At 39.8% G+C, this 16,323-nt stretch overlaps 1 protein-coding gene across 2 annotated transcripts in view; it reads right to left on the bottom strand.

Moving 5' to 3' along the window:
* Positions 1-1,137: 1,137 nt before the first annotated feature.
* The window catches only part of mia3 (MIA SH3 domain ER export factor 3), a 24,728-nt gene continuing 9,542 nt past the window's right edge, over positions 1,138-16,323 (bottom strand). The window contains exons 5-28 of one of the 2 annotated variants that reach the window (XM_026142822.2): positions 15,050-15,358; positions 14,176-14,306; positions 9,052-9,183; positions 8,812-8,833; positions 8,634-8,722; positions 8,465-8,542; positions 8,234-8,344; positions 8,077-8,148; positions 7,870-7,974; positions 7,652-7,774; positions 7,458-7,545; positions 7,297-7,361; positions 7,105-7,195; positions 6,802-6,940; positions 6,446-6,608; positions 6,301-6,336; positions 6,126-6,193; positions 5,701-5,786; positions 5,324-5,437; positions 4,712-4,771; positions 4,579-4,625; positions 4,397-4,465; positions 3,580-3,958; positions 1,138-1,908 (exon numbers count right to left, since the gene is read on the bottom strand). In XM_026142822.2, the coding sequence (XP_025998607.2) occupies positions 1,649-1,908; positions 3,580-3,958; positions 4,397-4,465; positions 4,579-4,625; positions 4,712-4,771; positions 5,324-5,437; positions 5,701-5,786; positions 6,126-6,193; positions 6,301-6,336; positions 6,446-6,608; positions 6,802-6,940; positions 7,105-7,195; positions 7,297-7,361; positions 7,458-7,545; positions 7,652-7,774; positions 7,870-7,974; positions 8,077-8,148; positions 8,234-8,344; positions 8,465-8,542; positions 8,634-8,722; positions 8,812-8,833; positions 9,052-9,183; positions 14,176-14,306; positions 15,050-15,358 (2,837 nt within the window). In that variant the 3' untranslated portion in view covers positions 1,138-1,648. The remainder of the gene's footprint in view (positions 1,909-3,579; positions 3,959-4,396; positions 4,466-4,578; positions 4,626-4,711; positions 4,772-5,323; positions 5,438-5,700; positions 5,787-6,125; positions 6,194-6,300; positions 6,337-6,445; positions 6,609-6,801; positions 6,941-7,104; positions 7,196-7,296; positions 7,362-7,457; positions 7,546-7,651; positions 7,775-7,869; positions 7,975-8,076; positions 8,149-8,233; positions 8,345-8,464; positions 8,543-8,633; positions 8,723-8,811; positions 8,834-9,051; positions 9,184-14,175; positions 14,307-15,049; positions 15,359-16,323) is intronic. The other variant, XM_026142823.2, reaches the window with a different exon arrangement.

Below are 16,323 nucleotides of genomic sequence, written 5' to 3'. Positions count from 1 at the left end.
GTATGACTTTATGTAGCCGAGGTATCGTGTTTTGCTTCTTTAATTTTGTCAGATTTACAAACCCAAAAAAAAAAAAAAGGAAACAGGAAGGTTCCTGGTTCAAATCCCCTGCTTTGGCCAGGGTACTTTCTGTGCAGGTTACCTCTGGGTATTCCAGCTTCCTGAATATTCGGGTAAATGTGGTTTGTAAGATGGTGGTCAGTAACACCATATCCAAGAATTTCCACCAAAAAGCCAACACCACAATGTTACTACCACTGACATCAATGGCTTTAGGAGGGGCTACTTGGAGAAATCTACCACCGAGTGCCAGATCCAGCCCACAAGACACCCTAGTTTCTATCACATAGCATACAATCCTCAGAGCACAAAGGCAGAAGTGGCCCAAAGCCAGCGCTGAATCCGAGATGAAGCATGAATGAGAGTCTCCTAGGACAGTGAGAAGCAGTGTTGTGTATTTACTCCTTACACATTCTTTTGGTAGTGGAGTAAGCGGAAAAAGACTGAAAACTCACATGAACTCCCACTCGAGCATAAAAAAACGTCTTGGGAAGTCTGAGAAACTTTTGTTGCACAGGTGGCCAACTTATTGACGTCATACTCAGACACACGGCGGGTCAAAGTAAATATTTGGTTAACTAAGAGACGTTTTTGATTAATGGAGCAAATTCACGTATTTCAAATAATTTTTTTCCCCTCATTTTTAATTTGAATTATGGCATTCTGTTCTAACACTTTCCCTCCACATAGAGGGACCTGGATTAGCTACAAAAGTTACATTTTAGCTGTAAACCAGAAAAAGAAACCCCAGGTAATTAAATAACAAAAACTGTCATCATCACTCTGAGCAATAAAAATGCAAACACATTGTCTCTGTACGTTTTCACATTCTGACTTAAAAGCACATTAACATGTTGGTGGAACGACTTCCCAGCTCAGCAAATCAGATTAACCGAGCAGCTTTTTTGTCCTTGTCCCACCAACAGCACAATCACTGAGCAGTAGACAGCAAATACGAAACAGCAGCTTTTGGACCAACATGTCTGTATAACAGCACAGATGTACGCCTTATTTCTTCACATATATTCTTCATCGCACACCCTACAAAAAACATCCTCAGTATTAACGTACCACACACAGCTTTTATATTCTTTATTAATAAAAGTTCTACCAACATAGTAAAATAAGTTATACATCTGGCCGTCAAATTACACATTTGCTTTGAAATTTGTACGTAAAGCAAGAGCTTTGGGAAAAATCATGGTATTCCTGAAATGCTAGAAGCTAAACCTCCCTCCTGTTTCTCAATTTTAAAAAACAATTTCCACAGGAAATGACATTTTTTTAAAAAAAAAAAACTGCCCCTTTAAAAATCATAGCTATATAATTTTCTTAAAGATCAACACAAATGAAAATCTGGCATAAAACGAAGTGTTATTGCACAGGCTGTTTAGAAAAGTGGCAACCCTTTCAGCTCACATTTCAGACATAACTGATCATTCTTTAATCTGCGGGCCTCGCTGTAAGAACATTTGCATCTGGACTATGAAAATAATCATGATCTTTGTTTGTACTGGATCTGGGTTGTTATTGTGACAGGTTTAGTTAACGGGGGTGTTTGAGTCCTCTGCCATAGCTGGTGGCATATTTAAGGCTTGACCATTTCTGGCCTGGCTGAGTCCTGAGGGGCCTCCTGCTTCACGTGCAGGTCTTGTCTGGGGACGCTGTGAGCGGCTACAGAGTTCTGGAGGGCATCGGGTGCAGGCGGGCCATAAGCATCACCAGGATGTGCTGGATGAGGCGGGGCACCTAGAGGCAGGTCCACAGGTTGGCCAGGGTGGTCACGTGGTAATGGGAAGCGCATGTCAGGAGGGAAGGGTGGACGAGGTCCCATGGGCCCACGGACACCTAAACAGGAAAATCGCAGGGAAATGATGGTCACACAGACAAAAAAGACCAAAGACCAGGTCTGTACTTCTTTCAGGAAATAAAGAAGCCTTTGCCTTCTTCTGCCTCAGGGTCTTCTTACACAGACTTTAGTAGCCCAAGTAGATGAACAGGGACCAGAATATATTCTGCAACTCAATTTTTTTCTTTTCATTTTTAAATCAGCACCAAATTAGCATCTGCATTTCATTTACTTGTGGACAATCCCCTCCCACCTATTCTGAAAGTTCAGCTACTGCTGACCAGCTCGCCCCGGCCCTTCCTGTTTCATGTTAGTCAGCCAGGATGAAAACCACAGCAGCAGATTATGTTATTTGCCATTTTTAGAAGGGAAGCATAAAGTTGGCATTATTTAATAAGAGATAAGCATTGTGTATGTTCATCTCGTAAGTCCAAGGAACCCCTCAGCTGCTACAAACAGAATCTAAATCTGCCAAAAGCTGAGTATTAGAAGCCAGAATGCCACCTTAAACTAGTTAAAACCGAAGAGTTGATAAGGCGAACTATATGAATGGCTTCCCTGATCAGTTTATTATATATTTTTTAAGTCCAAGTAAGATTGGCTTGTATGACTAGAAATTAATGGTGGCAAATGTGAGAAAATGTCATGTATAAACATTAAAAAAATATATATATATTTTTTTTTGTTAAAGCCGTAACTCCTCTCATCATGTGGTACACTGCACTACTTTCTGCTCATTTACCATCATGCTATTATCCGCTTTGTTTATGAATGGCTGCTCTTCATCAAATTTTAAGCATTGCAAGCGGCTACAAATGGAGTCCATTTCCAGGCTTTACCATAACACTGCCTCTACGTCAATCTATCTGGACTCACTCAACTCCACTGTGAATCATGTCTAATAGCTTGCTGCTCTTCTTCTGCATGATGAATCTGAATCTGAAGAATACTGAAGATGATGACAACAGACTGTCTGTTGGCAGTTCAACTGATCTAAGTATGTCCCAGAGTTTGTGTTTTACTAGAAATGACAGTTTTCCAATTCTATTTTACTAGTATTAAGCAAAGTCGTATAGATGAGTTTGTCCTGTAAAGAGACTCATCCACCTCTCAAATGGCTGAAGTCATGACAGAGAGCATCTTTAGCGTGGTTTTCAACAGCTGGGGACATCATCTCAAAGATATGTCCACTGCAATCATGAATTCATGAACTGAAACATCTTGAAATGTGTTATTTTGGACTAGAAATTAAATCTTTTTGATTTAATCTTTATTTGACCTTATGGACAAAAGCCATTTTTAGTTTCCTATTTGCGCGTTATTTTTTTTTATTTATTTCATTTTTATTCTGACGGTCCTGTTGAGTAATGTTGAAAATATATTTGATTATTTTCAAATTCATGCTTCCTGGGTCATTGTAATGTTGAGGGAAGTGGAGATAAGAGTTATGGAAATAATTGTTGACTAATCAAAGAAAAATTGGCAGCTTAGTCGACTACATAAATAAACGTTAGTTACAGCCCTACTCAGTACAACTATAACATTTTAGTGAACTTTTCCCATTTTGGCTAAAACTAAAATGAGAAAGTCTGGCATATAAAGAGGTCCACATCAGGTTTATATGGACCTAAAAATATAGTGTTATAAATATAACAAAAAGTTGAACGTACCCTGTGGAGGAGGCATCGGTCCAAAGTGATGAGGTGGAGGGGGACGGAATTGCGGTGGGAGCGGACCCCGGGGATCAATGCCTGGGCCAGGGCCTTGCCTGGGGGGAATTGCAAGTCCATTGGGGGGTCCAAACTCTCCTCCCATTGGTCCAGGCAGGGGCATACCTGGGTGTCCATTAGCTGGTAGGGGAGGACCTTGAAGAAGAGGAGGGCCAGGTGGGAGGTGATATGGGCCAGGTCGCGGTGGTCTGTAAGCTATGGGTGGTGGCAGACGGCCAGGAGGGAGCATTGGATCATAGGGTGCAGGACCAGGTGGAGGTCCGTGGACCATGGGTCCAGGTGAGTCCCTGATTGGTGATGCTATGAAGGATCCTGGACCCTGGAAAACAAACAAACATGACAATTTGAAGTGACAACTTTCATGAGAGTATAGATGGGCTAACACTTTGTCATGCAGTGAAGTGATCCAGAAACCACACAGTGCATTTAGCCAGGGTTTAATCACATGACCACTAACCACACACCATGGTTATTTGGATTAAAAACAAGCCACTTTCATAGCATCTTGATATATGACACACATACTCTGCAATTTTTCATAACCCCAGTATTTTCAAGACACATTTTTGAGTTGCTGTTTCTTTCAGTGCAGTGAGATGAAAAACACACTAAGCCTAAAAAAATGTTTAGTCAGCCCCAGAGAAAAAGAAGAGCCTTTGATCCCCTTCCAAATCCAAATCCAGCTTAAGGGAAGAGGACGTGGAGTGCTTCCAAACACCTTCACACCAACACCTGGACTGACAGCATCTGTACTCACTGCCTCTGGATTCTCTGTGGTGACCTCAGCCTTAGTCTCTGTTTTTATCTGTGGATCTACTGCTTGCGTCTGTTTCAGATTAGGACAAACAGTGGAAATGCAGCAGGAGCTCTAAGTCTACACATGAAAGGAGAGATGGTATCACATAAAAATGGGTTTGATATGATTAAAAAGAAACTTACAGATGCATCCAAGTTGGCTGGAGATGAGCTACGTGGGCCCATCATGTCTGAAAGAGGGGAAACAGTACTGCATTAATAACAGGTTCAAAATAAACACAAAACCTTCGAAATGCACAAACTGCAGAGGACATACCCATCCCAGAGATGTGTTTTTCAGGGTAACGACCATGGGGATCTGATGGAGGGCGAGGACCTGAGGGTAGAAAAACACAAAACTATGAATAACCAAAACTCCATGGAGCCCCTTCGCAGGGAAAACACAGCCGCAACACACAGAGTAAGAGGAAACAAAGAGACTGTACACCCTAGGAAAAAAAATAAAAAAAATAAATCAGAGGTACAAAAAACAAAAAAAAAACAAAACAAAAAACCCAAACCCTTGCATTTAAATGAAATCATCTTTGATTTCTAAGAATAACTTATTCACACATACACATACAAATTCAGAAAATCTTCTTCCACAATCTAATCTTGTTTTTAATGAAACAAAAGCAAAAGCACATTTCAACAGAAACAAGCAAATGATCCAACTGGAAGGGGAGGGAGGGTGAAAATAAGAGCTGGTACCCGAAGGAATCAGGATGCAATACACACTAGGAAAAAACATAAAAGGAAAACTTGAGGTGAGAGAGCTGAAAAGAAAAATAAAGTCAGGAGGGAAAGAGGAGAGAGATGAGGTTGTAACGGAGAGTGATGTTCCACTTGGGTAAAAAGGAAGTGGGGGAAGCAATCCACTTGGACTCACCAAACGGGTCAATTCTCCGTGCAACTGGGGCAGAAGGAGGACGCCTGGGACCCTCAATCATTATAGGTGGGGATGGTGCACCCCCACTCACAGGAGAGGGCCCGTATGAGTCACCTGTTACAATTGAACCGTCAATTTACCAAAAGAAAAGAACTGCAGCTGACAAAACAACACAAGTCATGCAATAAAGAGGGTCACTTCAGGGTCTCCAAGAAAAATCAAGCACATGAACAGGACAAATACACAATCAGAACACATATGAGGCAAAACTGGAGCCCCCCTGCCCCGCAACAGAAAACAGTATTATCTTCAGTGGTTCTTCGGGATGACAGCTGAGCTGATGGAAATAAAACAGAGGGTGAGATGTGCCTGCTTACCTTGGCGAGGGCCTGCAGGCTGACCAGAGTTTGGTCTGAAGAGAGGAGCGCGGCGCTCATTGAGCTGAGAGGTGAGTACAGCCAATCTGTGAATAGGAAGAAAAACAGCTCAGATGCAGTTAAACTGGGCTGTGACTTACGGCAATTTTAATTATCTGATGAAAATGTAACAGAGCCAGTGGTGACGTCATTAAATAATTTCACAGTTTGTCCAAAAAAAACAAAAACAAACAATCAATAGCCTCCAATCTATTCAGCCTGAAGTCACATTAAGCAGTAATAGGAACAGCTATGATGTGAGGTAACGACTAAACATTTTCAGGCTTTCGCAACTTCCTGTATAGAAACAGCCTCATTATGAGTAACAAACAAAATTTCTGATACTCCAGAACAACAAGGAAGCTTTAACAACTGCCAAAACTCACTTTTCACGAAGCTTCGATGATTCGAGCTTCTCTTGGTTTAGAGCTCGCTCTGCATTACGAGCGTTCACCTGCAGGCAGCACAAAGAAGCAGAGTAATGTTTTAGCTCAATACTAATCTTACGCAGACCGAATAAATTATTTATCGCATCTGTAAATAAACGGTGTGGAAACATACCCAGTTTGAGTGAGTTTTGTTCTCCTGCTCTTTGATCTAAAGAAAGAAAATCCCATTCAGCCGAGATTCAGATTGGAGTAATGTTTTTATTTTGTTGGCTAATCTGAAAACGTTAAGATAAAAAACAAACAAACACACAGTCTACCTGCTCTTTGTAGACTTCCTCAGTCTTCTTCATCTGGTCCTCCATCTCATTAATGCGCTGCCTTAAAATTTTAACCTGCTCCTCAGCTTCAACAGCTTTCCCTCCAACCTCCGACAGCAGATTCTCTTTGCTGCGCCGCTCCAGCTCCTCCTTCGTTAATTTCCTGTGTGCGCAGAGAAACACAGTAACTCCCAGTCCTTCTACAAATCACAACTGATGAGAGGTTTCACTTACTCATCATCATCATTCATGGTGTAAAGACAGCAAGTAAAATTTACAACTACAAAAATACAGAAGACTTTTAGACATTCACGACAGGAAGTAACAATTTCGAATCTGCTGAAGACTTCACTTACTGCTGCAGGGCATTTTCCTTCTGCTGATACATTTCGACCATGATTTCGTTTTTCTGCTGGAGGATCTTGAACTGGTTTTCAATGTGGCTCTTCTCACTTTTCAGGGTTGAGATTGCATGTTCAAGCTCCTGGTGTTGCTCTGTTTTAAAATAAAACAAAGAGGAGTTTAGTAGGATGCAGATACCCAACTGAATTACACAACTTCTTAACCCTTGTGTTGTCCTTGGGTCAAAAATGACCCCTAGGTGTATGGCAAACAAGTGTATGGGAATCCCGAGGACATTAAACAAATTCACAATGTACCTTCCATTGCCTTCCTGGACTTCTCTTCATTCAGTAGTTTTGTCATGAAGCGATCCCGCTCTTCTTCAACTACAGCAAGAGTGGTCTGAACCTGTAGGGAAAAATACAGGAAAATGCAATAACATTTAGAAACCGAACAATCCTCTATAAACTAAAATATAATAAGCTTTACAACATCTGTTGATATCTCACCCTAGAAACATCCATCATCTGTTTGATTCTGTTCTTTACGGCCGTCTTCTTGTCTGTAAGAGACACTGAAAGAACAACAAAACACTATATTATTAAACAGTGGTTAATAAAACTACTCGCCGTATTTCATCCATAAATATTCTGATAAACTACAAACTTACCAGGTGCTACTTCACCATTGGCCAAAACTTTGGTGTCACCTTTTTGTAAATCACAAGCTTCCAGGTCAGACAGAAGTTCAGACAGCACCTGAAGTGGACATATTGTGCAAGAATGAGACAATTTCATAAATAAATAAATAAATAATAACAAAAATCAGGAAGAGTTATGACAGTAGTTAGTGAAAAAAAATGACCTCCACATTGTGATCTTTGAGCACCACAGAGTCCTCCAGTTCTTTCTGGGACTTCTGATAGACTTTAATCTTCTCATTAAGCTCTGTGTGTTTTTCCTCCCAGCTTTTAATGGTGACCTTCAGCTGTTAGAAGAGGCAGGGTAAAAAGCATAAATTAAATCTGATTAGGCATTCAGATTAATGACAATATAAAAGAGAAATATCCATATCTGTCTTACTGTTTTGTTCTCGTCCTTTAACGCAGCAAACTCTTTTTCAAGACATTTTTGTTGAACGTTTCGGGCATCTTCCCGAATCTTGGCTTCATCCAGGAGAACAGTAGTCTATGGATGAAAGAAAACAGTTTATGAGATAAATTAAAGCTAAAAGGTCACAGTAACACTACAGAGTTTGCAAAAAAAAAAATATCCCAAAAGGATTTGTACCTTAGAGAGCGCTTCCTGAATCTTTTTCCTGTTAGCTTGTAGCTTCTCGTTTAACTTCTCTAATTTCTCAATCTGTTAAAAATAAATAAATAATTGCAGCATGAATCAGCGAAAAGAACGCAAATAACAACGAGCAGAAAGCAAATGAAACACTTACTCTGGTTTCATTTTGGAGAGTGTTTGCCTGCTCTTCCTCCAGTAGCTGTGCGTATTTGTCCTTTTCCTCGGCCATCTGTTTATTCAATGTTTCAGCCTGTAAGACTTTACTCTGCAAACAGTAAAGAAAAAAAAATTAACGACAACCCTTCAACAAATAACTGAGTGTCAACAAAGATTCAACCCGGTTACGTAAGACTAAATACATATGAGAAAGACTCTTACTGCTTACCTCTAGCTCTTGCATCTTTTTCACTGTACAACTAACAGTTTCCTTTGACTGTTTTTGATTTTCTTTCAGTTGTTCAGTCTTTTACAAAAAGAAGAAAACATGAATCAGATGTGTTTTGTTTGTTTTTGTATAGGAGAAACTCAACAACATTTCTCTTTCTGGGGCTCACCTGTTTCTGGAGTTCAGCCATTTTGGCGAGAGCTTCATCCTTTTCCTTTTTGTGCACCTGGATTTGCTCTCTGAGTCTTTTTTCATCCACTTTTCCCATTACACAAAGCACACAATCAATGAGGCCGTACACATATGCATTTTGTCATGTTGTGCAAAAATTATAACTGAAAACTTACCGAGGTACTCTTTCTTCTTTATCTTTAAAAATAAAATTAAAAAAATCAATTTTAAATCTTACAGTGTATAATATCATCCAACAATGACCTAAATATGGAAGATTTTATACTGTGTATAACTCAATCCAATGGGAGTATAACCCAGGGGGATACAAAGCCTTATTAAATCAAAGCTCATACAAATAATATTGGCATTTTACAGGCACCAAATAAACAGAGCAGCAATATCACAACACTTACTGCCAGCACAGTCCTCCAGAAGAAGAGGGTGAAGGTCAATACTCCAACCAAAGCAGTGATGACAACAGCTTGCCAAGGACAGCCAAACAAAGTTTCTCCTGGCTTCCACTCTTCTGGCAGCAATGAAATCATCTGAAGAGACAAAAAAAAAAAAAAAACCAACCCCACAACCACAGCTTTAACTCTGGAGAACGAAATTAAACTGGAAACAGATGGTTAAACTAGCACTATGCAATTCAATTATATCGATTTCTAGTTACAAACACAGCTTTCAAAAGTGGTGAAAAGAAGATTGAAAAAGAAATTGATTGAAAATTATTTTCATAGTGATGCTCTTATTTTGTCTTATAACTTGATTGCACTTTTCCTTTCATATTCTCATTTTGCCTATCACAACATCACTTTTTCCTCTCAGTAAAAGCTTAAGTTCAGGCTATTGCATGAATACTTTGGTTTACAAAAATGTTTTTTTTTTTAATTTAGCTCAAAGACAATTAAAAAGAGACAAGAGAGTTACCATGTTTCAAAATGTATCAAAATAATTATGACTATAAATCTGGCTGCAAAATAAATAAACAAAAAAGCCCAATGGAAAAACAAACTAGACAATATACAATAAAAACACTGCAGAAGCTCTGATTAAACATCAAATTAAATCTACCGTTAGACTAACACACTGTGCATACATTTACCAAACTATGACACATCAGTAAAGAGTCATCTGTAACTCAAATAAGCACTCATTACAACCAAGATTAGCAAGAAGAGCATCTCTGTCCCACAACGAATCTTAAGGCTGAAAGGCTACTGCAGCAGCAGAAGTGCCACTCTTGTAAGCTAGAACAGGAAACTAATGATATGACTGACATGGGCTCAGCAGGATTGGACAACAGAAAACTGGAAAACATTGCCAAGCCCCCAAGTATTTATCTAATAAAGTGGCAGCTGAGTGTATGTGATAAAGGACACAGGATCGATATAAAAACACAAAAAGATTAGTCTACACTCTCAGTTTAGTCACCAAAATAATTCTGTTGGTTATTTATTAAGATAAAAATAACGTGTTTTTCTACATTGTTCTATACATACATTTTGAAGTGATGTAGCATTTCATACATTACTTGATTAGGGAGCAATTCATACTACAAGCTTTTCTCTTTCACAAGCTAGGTGGGTTTCACTTTATAGTTAAACTAGCTTCATTTATGCCCAGTCATACCAAACCGAGCATATTAGTCCAATCACAAAGAAACCTTTGAACTCCCCATGAGACAACAGTAGCAAACACATACATGCTCTCACTCCGTGGCTCTAATAAAATACAGGGATTACAGCTGCCTTAATACTAATGGCAAATATTAAAAGCCTCTCTTCAATTTACTGCTTTTCAGTTCTAAATGTTCAATACAAATTCAACAAAGGCTGGGCTGTAAGAAAAGTTAGATAGCAATGAAAAGGGCACAGGACAGTGAAAGGTCTTCAATCAAATATACAAGACCCGGTCGACTGCTGCTAATGCTAAAGGCAAGTTTGGTGAGTAGATTTAGGACAAGGAACCGTCCAAGTCATTATCCATCAGCCACCTGCTAATTAACACGTCATGGTTAACCTCACAGGCCGTGACAGCGTAAATAATAATATTCATATAGGTGTCAGTCTGGCTTTTTTTTTTTTTTAAATACTGTAATGAATACTTACATGTTGCAGTTCCTCCACAAAAACTACATATGTGTTCTCCGGTTCCATGACAGGCAGGGATAATGTCTCCCTCTCCATTCTCGTGTTTAAAAACAAGAACGGAACTAGCCAGATGCTAGTTTGACAGGTATCAGCTAGCTGCCTAGCACGTTAGCTATTCACAAAGTAACTGTATCGTTAAGCAAACGCTCGTTATTCAGGAGCGTTAATGTCTCCCGCGTATGAAAGACAAATAAGCGGTCGTTAGACAAATGGACAACGTAAAATAGTGGAGATAGGAGTTGGTAACAACGAATTGCTAACGGTAATTAAAGATCACCCGTCAAATCCCATTCACAGCAGTTATCGTGAAGCGACGGTCGTTAGCAGAGTTGGTGGTTCTGATTATGGATAACGACTGTAGCGACCAAAAAAGGCTACACTAACTCAACAACACATTATCTGCCTGTACATGCCACAATAAGGCCGTTAGCCCCAGCAGCCAGCTCAGCACCGGCTGTGTCGAACTTCAGCCTGTACCGCGACAGTCAACAAGGCAGGGGGAGGGCCGGAGGGGGCGTTCAGGGAAAACTGGAAATTTGAGTTCTCACATAATGCACCACACTTTCAGAGCAGTAAGACCGACGTCTATGTAGGGCGACCAGAAGTGTACCCACACGATTTTAATCCTCTGTCCCACATTTTGGCTGGCTGAACAAAAGTCTCTAAAGTCATGCAAGTCTCCAGCTCCCCAAAAACTATATGTGGGGAAAAGAGTTTATTCATGCGGAACAATGTGGGATAGTGGAATGCAACATTGCAATTTTTGGTATCTATTCAATATTATATACAGTATAAAGTATACTATTATATAAAGTATATACAGACCCAGCTTTGCCTGCGTCAGTACTTTTAAGAGCCGCATGTAATGATTTATGAGGTGAATCTGAATACGTTTTTATGACAAATAATTGTGAGTTTTGCATTAATTGGTCAACAAATCACAAGTGCACCTTTGACTGTTTTTCCCACTTTTTGTCTTTTTTTTGAAGCGCTGGAATTTAAATGTGCCCTCCTGGCAACCGCTTTCTGTCAACCCCTGTTATTTTAAATGTGCTTAATAAATAAAAATGACTTGATAGTGAACCAAAAAGGGTTCTTATACTATACTTAAATTACTTAAATATTTTCATGTTCAGGATATATTTTTTCAGTTTCAGTAAAATTTAAGTGTTAAATTGAGTGACATCAGAACCAATTACGTCAGAACTGGAAGAAGGAAGATGAGCGAAGTGTGGACAGGGCTGTGGGGATGCTTGAACAGACATGCTTACTGTTTGATGTAACTGAAGCGACATGCTCAGAGGAGATAAACTAAAGGATCAATCCTATCACACAAGTATTGATCAGATACCAGTACCAACGCCGGTATCTATATAATCAATATTTAGATCGATCCATCCCCTCCTATTTTCAGAGCAGCAAGACAACAGTCTGTGACGTCTGCCCCAAATATTGCGACAATGCCCTACATTTTGGCTGGCTCTACAAAAGTCCTCGCCAGTGATTCTTATAAAACAAACTTATAAACAAAACAGTGGATCATCTGCCTCCATTTCACCCTATTCCTTGAATTCTACTCTATCACACAACCGTCTGATATCCTGCTGAGCATCTTGGTCACTTCCAATAAAATCTGAGCATCTTTAACTCTGTCATCTCCAGCTGAGGCTCCTGTTTTTGTTTTTTTTTATTATTAGTGATGAGCATAGATGGAAACTGAAGTTCATAATTGGTCCTATGGAACAGTTTTCTGTACATGCTTCCAACAGCTGTCATTGCAGTTGCTGTCTTTTCAGCTTTTCTGTCTGCTAATCATCTTTGGGTTTTAGCAGGGATGCATCCAAGTTCTCTTTGAGTTGTTTTATTCTGACACAAGTCCATTTTTGTAAATTAGAGTCATTTAAAATGCGGGACACTGTCTCGATATAAAAATGCTGTACAGTCTCACACTCCTGATGACACTAGTCTCACAAGAAACATTTTGGTTTAAAAATTGATGAGCTGAACTATGAATGCTTCCTTGCTGAAAGTACTTTCATGCTTTCAGCTGTTCCCTTATTTCCCAAGACGTTGCCACACAGGAGGGAACCACATGTTGATTTGTTACAGATACTACACCGGATGCCCTTCCCACTAGCTTGTGACCCCTGAGGATAGCTTTGTGTCTCCTCCCAGTCTTGAAACAGTGATCTTATGAACCATTCGTTCTTTGAATGCCTCCCAACTAAAATCCCCAAATTATTACCACAGAGATAAGAGGTGGAAATTTTAACAGTTACAGTGATGCAAACAGGAAATGCAAGACTGCACAAAGACTGCCACATAGGACCATAAAAAAAATTAAATTCCTCTTTATGTCTATTCTATAGTAATTGAGTTTAACTAAATTAGAGTAAATCAAAGTTTATTTGTGATTGACCTGATCAATGCCAAACCTGTAACCTGCACAGTATGTGTGTGTATTCATGTTTTAATTTAGATCAAAATCCCTCTCGGCACTGGCAACACGTCCCACAGAGTCTTCGCAAACAAACCCCTTTCATCACATTTAGTTTGCCCGGATCTGGTTACCCTAGCAACATAAAATATGGTGCGTAACTATATCAGAGAGGCCAATACTTTTCTAGACTGTGTACTGCTCATTTACGAGTAATATTTCTAAGACACTCTAAGTTCAAATAAAATAGTAAATTTTGGTAGGGATGGGAAGCTCGAAACAGACGTTTCGACACTGTGTCAAGCCTCCGAAGCCGAGATGTTTTGAAAATCTGCTCTGAAGCGTGGTTCAAATGTTTTGGGTTTTGCTGGAGGTGCCAAGCTGTTGTTCTTCCACGTGATAACGAGGCCTCTGTATGTTAAATGAGTAAATTGTTTCTTCAGACTTCAATCATCCAATCTAATAAACCACGCCAAAAAGAGTCAATAGCAGCATACTCAAGTATAGTATGTAGTATGTCCCTATGAACTATGAGTGATGTTAGGATGTCCTGGGATAGCATTAAAAAGTATATAATAAGTTTTTTCTTTCCTACTTCCTTTAAAGAAGCCATCAAGGGAACATTTGTTTATTCATTTTTCTGTGCGGCACTCAAACCAGCAACAGATATTCAGCATACGCAGACAGAGGAGATGATAGAGAACTAATTTGTTTAACTTGTTCCTTAAAAATCTGCATGTTTGTGCTTCTTCCCTGCACATGACAGAGAAAGATCAGAAAAATCGGACATTATTTTGACGTTTTTAATTGTCAGATCATCGAGACTGATTACAGATTTAGATTCATTTGGATGTTGCTGAAATATTTCACAAATTAGATTAGTGAATTAGATTAGTGGTGAATCTAATGTATACAGGATGTGGTGTATGCAATGGTGGTACACTTACCACAGTGCTCCACTCTGCAGTTTTATTCGTGATCATTGCAAGGATGCAGCCCGTGTAAACAAGCCCTGTTGAGAATAACCCCACTTCTTCTTCGTGCACTTTGGACACTGGTTCCATGGAGTCCATAGACCCTTGTCAAACAGAATTTAACAGTTAGTAAGTCTGTTTGTTATTGCTGGATTATGTAAAGCTCTTCTATAACAGAATATAGTTAAATATCAACATAAAGGCAAAACCATATGTAACTAATATAGTGTAACTTTAATATGATAAAACCAGAGGAAGCTTAATGTGACTGATTTGCTGACCTCAAGATTATCCTATTTTATTGTAGCCAAAGTCCAAAATTCTCATAATGTGTTTACATGTTCTAAATATTTCACAAAAGCAATGATATTTTAATAATGGATTGCATTTGTATAGCGCTTTTCGAGACCCTCAAAGCGGTTTACAATTTCACTATTCATTCACTCTCACCCACTGGTGGAGGCAAGCTACGGTTGTAGCCACAGCTGCCCTGGGGCAGACTGACAGAAGCGAGGCTGCCATATCGCGTCATTGGCCCCTCTGGGCATCACCAGTAGGCGGCAGGTGAAGTGTCTTGCCCAAGGACACAACGAAGAGACCGGCAACCTTCCGGTTACAAGACGAACTGACATCTCTTTGAGCCATGATCGCCCCATTTTATTAGGAATCAAACATTTATGCTCCTTTTTTGTGACCATGGCACACTAAGGTTCAAGGCACAATTTCAATGGGGAACCTGTATTACTATTTACACCACACAGCCTCTTTGTAATCTTACATATTATAACTGTTGGTGGAAACCTGCAATTTAATTCCATTACACCATTGCTCTAAAGACATTACTAACCTGAGGGTGAGTGTTCAACCTCAACACCAAGGCCCATGTCGAAGGCATTTTCCAGGGTGGCTTGAGGCACCTTTTGCATCTCATCAGATGTGCTGAAGCTCAGCGGATTGTCTTTGTTTTTATTAAAGTGTCCACCATCTTCCTCCACACTAACGTCCGGTCTAACCAGCTGTTCCTCTTCAACCTCAGCTGGCTTTTCTTCAGGATCCGTTATTGTCAGGTTGTCATCGCTCTCGGCCTTTGGTATTTTGTCCAATTCTTCCTCAGCAATGTGTAGCACATCTTCTTTAACATTCAATTCCTGTTCATCTGAGATGGAAACATAGGGGAAAACCCAATAATGCTTAAATTTAAGATTAAACATTTTAAATCTAGAACTAGCCTCTAGATTGCATGACATCTGCAGAGCAAAGACAAATTCATTATCATGAAAATCCATTTTGGCTTTGTGAAAAAAGAATTATTCAAGTGAAATGCATTAGTAATATGAAATATAGTTATTTTTAACATTACAAGAAAGGGTTAGAGTTATTCTGAAATTCTAATCTCTTATGGATTTTCATAAACCCTTTCCTATGTCAACTCTCAAGATAAAGAAACACATTATGTCTCTTCACTATCAGCATGCAGCTGAGCTGTCCTTGTGGCCCACTGAAGAGCCAAAATACCCAGCGCCATCACTGGACAGTCACGTTATCAGTCTCCTAAAAGATTGACTAAGACTAATGTGTTTTCAGACCTCCTCAAATAGAAGTACATCAACAAATAGATAGGGATAACTCCAGAAAATCCACTACAGTGACCATCTGCTTGATGCTTAAGCTATACCTAAATTGGTATATTGAGTGAAAATGAAACCATCCATCCATCCATTTGCTTCCGCTTATCCTTTTCAGGGTCGTGGGGGGCACTGGAGCCTATCCCAGCTGTCATAGGGTAAGAGACGGGGTACACCCTGGACAGGTCGCCAGTCTGTCGCAGGGCGAACACATAGACATAGACAACCATTCGCACTCACATTCACTCGCACATTTACACCTAATGGCAATTTGGATTATCCAATTAACCTATCCCCACAAGCTGCATGTCTTTGGACGGTGGGAGGAAGCCGGAGTACCCGGAGGGAACCCACGCAAACACGGGGAGAACATGCAAACTCCACACAGAAAGACTGTGGGGGAATTGAACTCAGGACCTTCTTGCTGTGCGGCAACAGTGCTAACCACCGTGCTGCCCAAAAATGAAACCATTGGTTCAGAAAAACAAAACAGTAA

This window comes from Astatotilapia calliptera, chromosome 15, assembly GCF_964374335.1.
Source record: "Astatotilapia calliptera chromosome 15, fAstCal68.1, whole genome shotgun sequence".
Taxonomy (NCBI): Eukaryota; Metazoa; Chordata; class Actinopteri; order Cichliformes; family Cichlidae; genus Astatotilapia; species Astatotilapia calliptera.
The sequence above is the reverse complement of the archived record's forward strand: the minus strand, read 5'-3'. Positions and strand labels throughout refer to the sequence as shown.